Genomic DNA, 13,890 nt, shown 5'->3' with positions numbered 1-13,890 from the left:
TTTATTTCTTCTACCATTTCAGTCAACATCCCAGCGAGTCATCTACTTACCAGCTGCACATCTGCTTGACAGCTTTAGGGATCTTTCTCAAGCAGTAAGTCCTGAATGTCTTTCCAGGGTCTTATGCTTCCAGCTTTTTACTGTTTAGAGGATATTGCTCTATTTATTCTCAGCTTCATCGTCCTCTTAATGTTTATCTACCAGCATTGCCATCTTTCAAGCCACTGTACTTACAGATAAGGCCTTCTGCATCTGATTACTGGTTCAGTTATTATTTGCTGTTTTGTCCTCTATATTTAGATGTATTTTACATGTTTGCTGGCTTCATTTCCACACACTATTATCCTTGTCAGAGATAGAAAATAACAGTTTCAGTCGTAACAATGATGCTGCATTCAGCTCCACTAACGTTTTGCTAATTCTGCTCCCCACTCATACCCCCCTAGTCATGATATTCAGAGTTAATAACAGCTTGCAACTTACAGTGAGCTGGAAAGGAAAGATGAGCTACACTTTCACCTGGATTTTTTTTATTACTATTATTTCCAATAAAAATACTGTGTTATTTGTTGTCATTTAAACTTCATATTTCTACTAGTAATAAAATACACCTTTAAACTTATATCAACTATCTAATTGAAAGGGGGCCTAGGGGTTTTTTTTTTCTAAATTATGTTTCACTTGCATAGGAAAATCTGGCTAGATGAGATCCAAGGAGGATCTCTCTGACTTCAGCCTTAGTCTTACACCAAGTGCTCAGTGAGATACTTAAAAGAAGTGCATTTTGATTGTAAAATACGCTCTCCAGTGCTCAGACCCAGCTATGTTCTACTGCAGTCCCATCCTGTTTTCCTCATTGGTCTGCATTTCTTAGAACAAAAAGAAATCTCTAAGTTTCCTTCAACATCCCTATCACCAGCTTGGCAGACAACTCTTCGACAATCCAGTCCCTTGGTCTACCAGTGTACTCACTTGTGGGTGAAGTGAGAATTACAGTGCATTTGTCTCACAGCTCTTCTGTGCTTCCTGCCTAGGAAGGTGTTTTACAAATGCATAGCATTACCACCCGCAGAGGAAACCCGACTGTCCAACTCCTCAAGACTCGATCTAGTGTGTCATTGTCTGTTTTCAAGCCTGAACTGTGTCTTTCATTACACTAAAGGTCTCCATTCCCATTAATCTTGTCGAGCAGCTCTCCTCTCCAAGCTCTGCTGCCCACAATTTGTGATTGGTTATTCCTGAGCATCCATCACACATAAAATCAGTCCTAAGCACCCCATTACTCACATATTTAGAGATGTCAAAGCAAGGCCTCCATGTAGCTCCCACAGCACTTTAGAATTCCCTTCTGCTTTCCCATCAAAAAGGCAAAAAGGACACAAGCAGACAGCATCTTATTTGAACTTACCAGCAAGGTAGACTTCCTTATACAGAGAGTTATGAGGAGGAGCAAGGCAAAAAAGGTAACTATATAGCACAGTTACAGTTAATGATGCATGAACATCACAAAGTTCAGCTGTGCAAGGACCCAGTCCTGAGTCCTTCAGGTGACTTTTTCAGTGCCAATACAACAGAACTTCACACATCAACCCTGTATGGAAACTAAGGTGAGTTTCTTTTCTCATTTTATAATTTTTATTAGACCACTATGCACAGTGCTTCAGGACTTAGAAACTGTTAGAGCCACCTTCTGCACAACCTGGTCTTCAGTTTGGTTCAGGGACCACTTCCATAAACAGTCATGACATGTATACATACAGCTATGTCCTGATGAGATCAGGGAAACTGGGAAACTTCTGAAAAATCACTAATATGGGTTGTCCAAAGAAGTTTCGTACATTCAAGAACTTCCATAATTGGGATAAGCCTCTGAGGAAGTTGTGGAGCTCGTGTCTAAATAGCATCTCTGAAAACTTTCAATTCACACACTTATTACGAAAAGCAAAAGTGTGATCGATTGGTCTCCAAGGTCTATCCACTAATGGATTCCTTTTCCCAGCACAGGATTGCTGTAGCTCATTCATTCGCTCATTCGTTCGTTCATTTATCACAACTCTGCAGTTGCACAAACAGACTCTGTAAACAAAACCTCTTCACCAGCAAGCTTCCACCGTGCTAGAAATATTAAGTGGCAAGCATATGAACACCCTGCAGAGAAGCAGAGGCAGATAGTTCATTGATATTTCTTTTGTCTCTTATCAGTATAGTTGATATTGCTTTATAACCAATGTAAAAAGATAGGTTACACTGGTAATAAACCTCAATACATTAAGTCTCCATATAGACTGGTTGCTGAAGGCTTAATATCAGCCATAATTATTATCCATAAAATGTTATTGAATCAGATCTTAAAAGTTAATGCTGCTTTGTTTCAGGAGATAAAGGACAGGAGGCTGGCAAGGCAGAGAAGGAAACACTGGGCTTTTGATCAATCTTTGTGCAATTTAAAACCTTAATTGCAAAAGGGACTCAGCACTTCAAATATTATCCAAAATCCTGTGAGCTGGCCTAAGCAGAGTTCTGTGACAAGAGTGATTATTCAGAGGATGTTTTATCTTTGAACTTGATACCACTGCCCAAATGAAGGATGTAACTCTTCCTGAGCTCAGGACTGGTGAACGCTGCCCTTACAAGACACCGTGTCACACCTCAGACTGTAACGTGCACTTTAGCAGGTAAATCACTGAGGGGCTTTCCTAACCTGCAATCTCCCACCATCCATCTGAGCCTTTGTTGCTCACAGTATCACCTTCAAAAACATACATTTGCCGTCACAGTCCTCGAGTGAATACAAGAGATCCCTATCTGCAAAACAGGTGCCCTGACAGAAGGCATCAGGCAACTCGTTAATGGAGCACATAAGCTGCCCTACCATTTACAGCTAATGAAGACTGATATCCTCCCTGTCCACAAACATTTTATTCAGCTTTCTGCACTCACAATATCTCTAATCCAGCTCTTCCTTTCCCTTTGTTGTAGTACTGTACTACAAAATCTGAAGCCATTCCTCATCTCTACAAAGACCCAAGAGGAAGAAAGTGACAATACGAGAGCTGAGAAGGAGCAAAGGGGACCAGTGTGTGTCCTCCCTGCCAAAAGCCATAGTGTTTCCCAGCGAGGAACAGACCTTGGCTCCTGTGTAAAACGAGCCTTGTCTCCTCCTTTCCTTGGTTACTCAGCAAATAGTAATCATCACATGGACACCCCAGTGTCCTGTAAAGTGAGGAGAGATTTTTAAGGTTCACCACAGGTTCTAGTGCTTTCAAAACAAAGGGAAGCAGGTTCTGACTTACGTGCCAGCTCTCAAACCAGCCCTGAGCAGATTCGGTCTCCGCCTCTGTAATGCACCTGTTTTGCAAAGCAACTATTACATTTGGAAGCTTTATGGAGCACAACATTTTTCAAATCTAAAAAGTATGACACAAAGGTAATAGGAAACACTTGCAGGGAGACCTATTCTGAATTGTCTACACATAGATAAGGCACAGAATTCCTTTCCTTGAAGATTTTATTAACCTTTTGCTGATGGAAGGAGATTACTGATTGAGAGCTAGATGAGGTCAGTGCAGCAATTATATTTCGAATCCTGTTCAAACAAGGCTCTTCTACAATGTAAGGAAAAAAGTTGTCAAAATGAATTGTTACTTAAACCAAGTCTTTTAGAAAAACAGTTAACCTATAATAACTATTCTGGCCTCCTCTCCAGCCCTGAAAAGTAATTCTTTCTCATCAGTTTCATGTTTAATTAGCATCAATAATGAAATGTCTCTCAGAAATAACCATTGCATCATGCTGTCTAATGCTGACATACGCTGCCCTACAAACACAAAAGCCACAGGATAGGGATGGGCTCGGCAGATCACAGATGCTTCCAAAAACAAAAAGCAAAAAATATTGTAAAAAGTGTGAAATGTGACAAAAACAGATTTGTTTGAAAGACAAGTGTTGTAAACACAGTGCAGAGCAGGGAAGATTCGAAGGTGATTTTGCCAATAACTGCTGCAGTATTTCCAGTGAGTTACCGAGCCTCTCGACTCTAATTTCTTGTTCTTTCTTGGCCTTTTGACTGAAGCAGACAGAGACATCACTATTTAGTATATTCTATATGAGAAAATTGTATTCAGCACTTGCAGTCTAACATAATCAAATAATGCTTTTTCCAGCCCTGGCTTCTATGATGTCTCTGTAAAATAGATATAATAATGCTTAGCATTGTCACCAGGGTGATAAGGCTTAAAGTACTTTGAGAATCTAACATGAAAGAGGCTATAAAAAGCCCAGACATTCTGATGCATCTGAGATAGCCCGTTACTTAACGGGCCAGTAGAAACAGCAGGCGAATGCCAATGTGCAAGTCACAATTAGAAGTCTGCTGCAACTTGCAGAGCTCTGAAAGATCACCACAGATTTCTAATAGGTGAAGTCACAGATATTCAGCTCCATGTCACAGGCACTACAGCAACTGCACTGAGAAGAACCATGCGAGATTTCAAAACTGAGCTGGAAAGAAATCTTCAATAACATAAAAGTCCTAGAAAGAGTAGGACATATGGACAAACGCCATTTCCAATATGCCTACTGATGCACATCATTTAGTATGTACTTAGACTAGTATTACCTCTTCCTAACAGAAATCAAGAAATACATAGCACAAGAATCCATACACAGCCATACCACACTGTACTCCCACCCTCACCACTGCAGTATCCCTGCTTTTTCCACCTACAGTCACCACCAAGTTTTGTCTGCTCTTCACCTTACACAGGACCCACCTTCTCCCCACTTTGCCCACCTTGTAACTTGGAGAAGGAGTCATGGTTTTCTTTCATCAGAAGGTTTTGTACAACTTGAGACCAGAGAGAGCTGCTTGCAAGTCAGAAAATGGGGAGAAGCTTGCAGAAAGAGCCTGCACCTCTTTCTTCACAGCGCACTGCTACAGGGGAAATCCCAGTCTGAAACAGATTCAGCATATGCCCTTGTTTGGGCTGGAAAGGTAGTTCTTCTGCATTGATGTAAACATTGGACTACCACTGAAAGACTTTTCAGACTTGAAAACTGAACTGAAGAGTTGCTAGAGACATGTTATAAAGGGGGATGCCCCACATTTCTAGAACTATCTAGATGCAAGGCTCCTGCCTAGTATCTCCACTTCGCCATCTGTAATCCAGGAAAAAACAGGCAAGCCACTAAAGTTTTAAACAACCTCAAAACCCCCATTCTGTGTTAATTTCTGATACCTTAAGTAGGAAAGCATAAAGGACAAACCTTTTCCCACTGTATCCACAATGTTTTCCACTCCTAGGACAGCCAGTGCTCGTCTTGCTCAGCAGCCCCCACCAGCCAACAGCAGCCAATACCTGCAGGTCCTCACTGCAAACGGAGAGGGTGCCCAGCTACAGCTGCTAAACGTGTCTGGGCCAGCAGGCCACAGGCAGAGGGACCACAGCCTACCCCACTCTCCCTCATATTTCGTGCATCTACAAGTAACTCTGGCCAAAGTCCCACAAAATATTCAAATTGCACATCTAAATTTGACCATTTGGCTTCAAGGCAGGTGGTGTTTTAATAGTCAAAGGCAGAGTTCATAATTTTTCAGAAAGACAGAAACTCAGTCTCCTGCAGCATCAAACAAAACTGATGCCATTTTTGAGTTTCAGAAGTTTGCCATCACTGAAGTGAAGGAAATAGCAGTCCTACGATTAGCACTGCAGAGGTGGGAATAAATCAATATGGTAGGCTGCTGTAGCTTTTCCCTTATAAATCTCAGAGTTCAGACTGCACCTTCTTGTCTTTATTGAGATTCCTAGAAAGTAAAAGCCCTAGCAATCCACAAAAAATAGCACCTTCTACCAACAGAGTTCAAAAGCAGTCAAAACTACCCTTGCTTTGCGAAGGAAGTATCTGCCACGGAGGGAAGTATTCCGTGTCACACAACATGTCAATGGCAGAGCTGTGTGTGCACAACCCCTCTTCTGTGACACTCCCCTCCTCCCTGCGCACTCTGTGCCATGGTCACTGATGACAGACCCAGTACTGCAAGATAATTAAGTTGGAAGTCAAAGCAGAACTCTATTCTTGCAGCTACCCTTTGTAATACACTGAAGTTCTTCGCCAAAAGGAAAAAAACCCACAAAATATTAACCAACACACTGTTTTCACACCACAGGAATCATTTCACATTCGGTACCTGTTCTTCCATGCTTGATTCAATCTTTGTACTGGAGTTAACCATTTTCTTTAAGATGCCTGTCGTTAGAAACTAGTCTGGAGCCTGTTTGCAGCCAGCCACCAGCTCTTTCGACACTTCAACCACATGTCATAGATCCTAGGTGACTAACAAGTGAAGATGATTCTCCTTCACTACAACTGACATAGTTTATAGCTTCTGAAAGTAGGGATATCTTAGTCCTATCTATGCTGTCACAGGGAATTTCGGAGTAGCCATGCTAAGCAGGATAGTGACAACCATGAAGCTACTCGGCCACCTCAGTCATAAATCAAAATACTTACGTAAATTAGACTTTAGTCTCAAAATGTGTTTCTTGCCTAAATATTTAAACACATAAATAACTTCCAGCTATTCCAGCTTGTCATTTTAAGCTTTCTGACATTTATTGTTCGCAAGAAAAGAAAGGTCAGACTTATCAAATCTGCATTTATGCTTCCATGACATTTTTCTCCAACCAAATTTTTTCTGAATTAGAGAAGCAAGACAAATGTGGCACATTTCATAAAGGACCTTTCTCAGCTCAGCACTGCAGTCTCAGCAGCCCTGTCGAGTTCAGAAGTGGCTTCTCAGGAAACAGAAACTGTGGCTCAGTGGATAGATGGAGATTTGCAAAGCAGGCAACCTGAATTGCTGCTTGCTGCTTGGTAAATCACTTGTGCCAAAAAAGTAGATCTCCTAGTCTCAGTACTCTAGTTCTGGGTAGCCCAAGCGGGTGCTTTGGTACGAGAATTAAAGACAGGAAATGTTCAGGCACAGCACTGCATATGCTGCCGCTTGGGAAGGAAATCACAACTTGGACTCCCAAAGCACCATCACCCCAAATGAGCTAGCACTGATATACTGAAAAGGTGATACCTCCTTTACTATGACAAGGCTCATTTATTTGGGAATTTTGTGAATAAGTGCTAAATGCTGCCAATCTCTCCTCACTTTTTCTACTTTTTTTTGGCTAATTCTGAAACATCATCACAAACACAGATTCTGTTTCCTATCATGTAACATTCATGTGAGATGTGCAGTGAACCAAATGACCAGATTACTTCAGGATACAGTTAAATCAGACACTGCAAAACTGCCTTTGATTTTGAAGTATTTCTCTGCATTTGTACAATAAAGCACTTACATCTCCCAGTGAACTATTTTGCTGTAGGTATTTATTCCCTGGTTTTAAGGATGGGGAAATAAAAGCACAGCAAGTTTAGAGAAAACATCTTTTAAAAATGTGCCAGAAATGCTCATTCAAATTAAAAAAAAAAAATAAACATAATGAACTGATACTTGTGCCCATTTTGGTGTTTGTTTATGGATATTTTATGGAACATGCTTATGAATAAGAACATTCATAAGAACAATGAGCCTAAAAGTAGACAAAATTTGCACAAAACAGACCTGTAAATCATGAGCACATTGTGTGTAATCCTGAATCCCATCGAAGAGCAGCAACGCCGTGTGACTCTGGTCCAAGCACAACCATGTGGAATAGTGATCACAGCATCTTTTCTGTGGACCACTCAAAGACTGAGCATCACTTCTAACAAATATTATCTGCCAAACAATTGCCAACATATTTGCAAAGCCCTAATTTTTTGTGGTCAGCATGGAAAGAGAGAACAAGGCATCATCAGTGAAGAGCGTCATATGCCACGAGTTTTCTTAGTGCGGACAGAGTAGGTCAGTGACTTGGCCAGGAACAGGACAGGACCAAGGATCATGCCACCCACAAAGCCAGGCAAATCCATCACCAGGCAATCGGTTTTCTCTTCAAGAGGCATATACAGCTCAAGAAGAGGCACTGTGAACTAACTAAATCCACATTTCTGGAGAGCACCAGTGACTGGTGGACTGGAGGGAGCTGCTACAGACCTAATACTTGGGGCAGGAGGGACTGGGAAAGATGCTTCTAAGCACACCTAGGATTTCCTGTGATTTAGCAACTGGCAATCAGCATGCAGCACACTGGCACCCATGACGACCCAAGGGTAGCAAAGAAAAACCTCAGTTTGCACTAGTTCACGTCTACAGTAAACTCAAGCCCATCCTCAAGCTTTGGACTGGCAAATCTGGCCTGATAGATGAGGCAAAGCGCAAAACCCCAGGCAAAAAAGAGGAAAACCACTTGCAGTAAAATGAAAACCTTCAGAAGCCCTACTGCAATGCTTCAGTCTTATTCACCACATTTTGCCACTGATTTATCAGAAGAGCAAGATCAGATCTCAGATGTTGCATACAGTCAAGGATGAGAGAAAAACAGAGAGCAACTAGAAGGGGACTGATGTCTTTTACCAGTTTTCAGGGCAGTACGGTGTGACTCCAAGCTTTGTTCTTTGAAAACAGAAAAACAGAAACAAAAAATAACCAAAGAAAAATACAACTGAGAGACCTTGATTAAATGCTGGTGCCTCTAAAACATGCAGAAAGAATTCTCCAGACTTTACTACAGCCAGATTTCAGCTTGGAGCTCTGATTTTCAGTTACAAAATGTCCACTTTCAAAACCACATTTTCATCTAGTCTTAAGTTCTTTCCAATCCTTAGGTAAAGGGTTCCTCCTGCAAATAAGTTCAGCTGTATGGTAGCAGTACCCTAAAGATGTAAAGCGTAATTGTCTCAGCATTATAATAGCATTGGTATGTAGCAAATGCAGACAGTTTCAGGGAGAATACATGTGGCAAGTTAATAAAATTTTAGATGAAGGCCACAGTGCAGGAGTAATATTTCGCCTAGCCAGAGGATGAAAAGTTATGCATTGCTATTTAAAAAATATAATTAGAATGTTAAATCTATTTCATGAATGAAAGTACATTGACCTTTACAGGGAGGAATGACTCATTTTCATCCATGTATGCCCCTTTTTAACATATGCTTCCCACCTTTGCATATGTAAGTATCAATTAGTTCTCACAGGAAGTTATTTTATGGCCATTTCAGCTTATTAAACTTCCTGAGTAAACTCACAAGAAACCTACTTAGCAACATTTGTGGCTCAGGTGCTCTACAGTGAGTGGATTGGTTACCTGTGACATTAACATGAAAAAAATCCAAACGCCAATGCAGGGTTAGGGTGCAAGGGCTCTGGATCACTACGGAGCCCGTGAGAGTGTAGGGCGCTCACCTCAGACTAACCCAAACCTGTGCCTACCCACGCCGTATTATCTCTGGGATGGATTTGCCAAGAAGGCCCCCACCAGACCACTGCACTACACATGCTACCCTGTCTTCAAAAGTCCTGGTAGTAACTTTAGCCCAGCAGCAAAGGATCAGTCATGCAAGGGGCAGTCAGTGCTGATGCTCAGACACTTCTTTAATTGACAGTCTCAAGATAGAGACATTTTAGGATTTTTTCCAAGAACACTCAATAACCTGTCCAGAGAGCATAATGCTAGAGACCCATTGGTTTTTTTTGATACGAGATAGCAAATTCTGTAAGACCAGAACTAAAACCAGCCAGGATTCTTCTGACAGAAAGGTTCACTAGCTCTTCAGTTTCCCATGGCAAAGTACTGCTTTTGATTAAACTCTTCTGGGAAAGGTTTCCTTGGAGGTAGGGTGGAATTTCCAGTCAAGACCAAAGACAATGACAGCAAAGTCAACAGCAACCTGGTAGCTGGGAGGCTTGCCTAAAAGATGCGAGATCTGCAGCACTGCGATCCTCTCTGAGCTCACCCTTCCCTTCCTCTATTTTTTGTTGAGTGTTTCTCCACAGAAATGATTGAAGTTAATTTGATTTTTGTCCCAGAGAAGCACTGGGGGAAGGAGAAGCCAATATTAACTCTGAAAGCATTTCCAAGAGAGGAAAATTCTCTCACAGCTGATTTTGAAAAGGCTAAGCTGACACAGAACTGGTAGATGGACTGAGGACCACAGCTTCTCTAAATGGAAGCTTTTTCTTGCAGGATGCTCTGTTCCTATGAGGATGAGTGTGTGAAAGAGATCTGGTATTAGGAGTATTTGCAGGAGAGCCCTGTAGAAATCCCTGTGAACTTTACGGTTGGTCTGTCAAATAACGGCAGTCCAGTAAGTACATCTTTTACTAATTGTTCAGTAACACACTGGGACAAATTGCTTTGCGCCTTGTGCAAACACGCTGTTAAAAAGTGAAAAGGTTCACTCCAGTTAAATATATTTGAGCCAGTATCAGAAAGCGTAACCGTTAAAGAGAATAAAGCATTATTTACAGGACCCTGTTGTCACCCTTAAGGTCAATGGGAATTCAGCCTCTTGCATTTTTTTCTCATCCTAAAATATAATTCATTCTTCATTCACACAGAGGATAATTTGGCAAAAATAATTTAGCAAGGTAATTCTATCTTTTCCTGGGAAGTAGTGCAATCCTGGGCATCTCCAGTGGAGAAAGGGGGGGTGGGGGGGTGGATCTAAGTACATCAACATAAGTGAAGCATCTCTATATTGTTGATGGGAGGACTGCGTTGTTTGAAATCCATTTCCAATTAGCTTGAGCAATGAAGGAAAGGCTCAGTTGCCTTAGGAAGGGCTTTAGTTAAGCCCCACGCACATTAGCTGCAATGATGTTCATAAGCACTGGAATCTATACACTTATGGGCTGGTGGATGCTGTTGGTGCTGTTATCACTGTGTCAGCACATCCTGCTGTCGGCAGGGCTACACGGCGCAGATTTAAGCATGGCAGTGACGCATGGTGTTCATGTAGGCAGCACCTTCGCAAAGTAGAAAGAATGGATTTTTAATGTTCTTAACAAGCCCATGTTACACATCTAGTGCAAAGCCATGTAACAGTTTAACTACACTCAGGTGTCATTGCCAAAAAAACAGACATACAATTTCATAGCGACACAATTCATGCATGTCAGCAACCTTGGTGTAGAATTAAAGAAGAGACTAGGATTTTTGCAGGAGATTATGAACAGCTGTTACGAGAAGTTATTACTGCGATACAGTTAAACGAGGTCTGTAGTCCTTCTGCTCCTCCTATTCCTGCATCCCCTGTCATTGACTTTGCACGACTGTTGCAGCAAAAACAGCAGAGCCATACCTCCAACATGATTTTACAGGGGCATAGCTAACTACCACTTGTCTATCTGGAAAACCATGCGTTTCTTCTCAACAGTGACATAACAGAAAATCCAGAGCCTGTGGCTTTTACTAACTTTGGTTAAAGCTCCATCTGCATTGTATTTACAAGATCAGAGCACCTATTAGTTCACATGGAAACCCTTCACCCCTCAAAGACAAATGCATGCCCTCCAGCTCCCTTGTGACTGTAAGCACAGGAGTTAAGGTGGCATTAAAAGCCAAGGCTGTTTCCTCACTGCCAAAGAGGGAGAACTGTAAAGCAAAATAACTGCTACTCACAATAAATTCCCCAAACAGAAAAAAAACGAAAAAGAAAAGATGTTTGGTTTCAGTGTCTTTATTAATTATTCTTTTTTTACTTCAATATAGCAAGGCAGGACCTGCTGGAAGGTAGGGTGTGTTGGCCTCACCTAGCCACCTTGTGGCAGACGGTACCTCTGCCTTATCCCTGCCAGAACCGACACGGCAAGAGGTAGCCCAAGTATCTCACTTCAGCCGCAGGCGTTAAGACTGACTCACACCCAGCCTGCTCCGACAGTCTAATTTGATTTTCGTTTCAGACAGCAACGAATGAGGGCTTCAGTTTGTAGTCATTCAAATCGCTGGCCCAGCTTTTCAGCTGAGCGTCAAAGATCAGTTGCTCCAACTTTGTATTCAAAGCCCAGCACTGACTTGTCTCACCTCTTGTGAATTTTCTTAAGCATATTCCGTGGTCCATTAAGTAGGTGGCTACTCAGGGACACACCATTGACTTCCACACAGCTTTATAGAAGCTACCTAACTTAACTCACTGTGACAAATGATTTGGCCCTGCAGTCCACTAGGTATTATATTCTTTTAGTGGGAGAGCTTAAATCGGGGCTTGTGTTAAAGGTACAACGCACACACATAATAGCAATCCTTCCTGGTCACTGGCCCAAAGCAGAAATTTGACTTGAGGTAATGGAGCTGCCCCATACCCTGACTGCAGATCACTGCTGTCCGGAACCAAAACTTTAAGCCAGGTTCTCTCTTCCCAGTAGTACCAGTGCTACATGACCCTCCGCAGGTGTACGACTTCTTACCGTAGCAGATACGGTGCAGTTCAGCAAGGATCCTCTGTGGTTTTAAAAGGGACAGAAATTAACCCAGTTCCAGATACAGGGAACTCAGAGGAAAGCCTGCTTCTTGCAGGTTTGTCTGTAAGCCATTACCTTGTATGTTTAAAGAAGAGTAATAATGCTGATACTAATAGCCGATAGCATTAATCAGCAAATTTGCCAGTCAGCCCCGGGTTCGGAAGCGTTTCTGCTGCTCCCTGAGGTCTGCCTGCACATAACCTTGGAATCGCTTGCGGCACTTCGAGGAAGCTTCCCTTTTTAAGACGGTATTTTTAAGTTCCGGAGAACCTGGCCTTGCTCTCCTCAGACCAGTGACACCTTCACCTTCGGGTCTCGCTCGCGGCCGTCCGGCACAGACGAACTCCCGGCGTTTCGTAAACACCCCCCCCCCCCCCCGCGCTGTCAAAACAGCCCTCCTGGATCCACGGAAGTCCCTCGACACGTTCCGCACGGGGACAAGCCGTGCGGGGATGCCGCCGCTGCTCGGGGCGGAGAGCTGCCCGCACCCGCCAGCCTGGCAGCCCCCGGGGCTACGGAGCGGAGGGGCCGGACGCGTGTCCCGGCGGGGGGCTGGCGCGGGGAGGGGGGGGGGGGGCGCGGTGCGCGGCATGCAACGCACGGCTCACCTGCCGCGGAGACGTGGAAGAGCAGGCGGGGGCGGGCGGCGCGGATGGCCGCCGACAGCCCGCTCTCGCTGCCCGGGAGGGCGCCGCGGCGCTCGGGCATCAGCCGCACCCGCAGCCGCCCGTCGCCGGCGCGGAGCCACCAGGCGAAGGGCTCGGTGAGGTTGAACTCCAGCGGCTCCCCGCCGGCGCAGCCGTCCCGCAGGCTGCCCTCGCCCACCTCCAGCAGCAGCTGCTTGGCGCGCCGCAGCCGCCGCCCGGCCGCGGAGGGCCCGGCGGGGGGGAGGGGGGCGGGCGGCGCGGGCCGCGGCGGGTCCCCGCGGGCGGCGCGCAGCAGGGGCGCACAGTCCAGGCGCAGGCGGCACCGCGCCGCGGCGCGCCCCGGCGGGCCCAGCACCAGGTCCCGCACGTAGGTGCGGAACAGCGAGGGCACGACGAAGTCCACCGCCAGGCTCCTCCTCTGCAGCCGCGAGAGCCCGGGGCTCTCCCGCGGCCCCGCCGCCCCCAGGGCCAAGCTCAGGGCGAGGCAGCCGGCGGCCAGGAGGCGGGCGGGCAGCCGGCCCCCCGCCATCACCCGCCCGCCCGTGGCGGCGGCCGTGCGGCGCCCCGTCCCGCGGCCACGGAGCGGCGCCGGGGAGCGCGATGTCGGGTCGGGCCGGTCCGCCCGGGGAGCGCGGCCGCCGGGCCGGTGCGCCCGGAGCCGCCGCTGCGCGGGCTTTGCCGGCTCCAACTACCCGCCACAACGCAGGCATTACCCGGCGAGCGCTGACATCACGCCCGAACCCGCCCGCCAGCAGCCAATGCCGTCCTGAGCAGCCGTCATTATGCAAATATACCGGGGGCGGGGCGGGCGGGGACCGGGCGCGCGGGGCGGGGGGGGGCGCGCTT

The 13,890-nt window shown here is 45.2% G+C and overlaps 1 protein-coding gene across 3 annotated transcripts in view; it reads right to left on the bottom strand.

Annotated features, from left to right (window-relative positions):
• The window catches only part of ALK (ALK receptor tyrosine kinase), a 326,540-nt gene extending 312,967 nt beyond the window's left edge, over positions 1 to 13,573 (bottom strand). For 2 of the 3 annotated variants that reach the window (XM_075413139.1, XM_075413138.1), the window contains exon 1: positions 13,006 to 13,573. In XM_075413139.1, coding sequence (XP_075269254.1) covers positions 13,006 to 13,573 — 568 coding nt within the window. The remainder of the gene's footprint in view (positions 1 to 13,005) is intronic. The other variant, XM_075413140.1, reaches the window with a different exon arrangement.
• Between the last annotated feature and the right edge of the window lie 317 nt (positions 13,574 to 13,890).

This window comes from Opisthocomus hoazin, chromosome 2 (genome assembly GCF_030867145.1).
Source record: "Opisthocomus hoazin isolate bOpiHoa1 chromosome 2, bOpiHoa1.hap1, whole genome shotgun sequence".
NCBI classification, from domain to species: domain Eukaryota; kingdom Metazoa; phylum Chordata; class Aves; order Opisthocomiformes; family Opisthocomidae; genus Opisthocomus; species Opisthocomus hoazin.
This window is presented reverse-complemented; position numbering and strand designations above follow the sequence as displayed.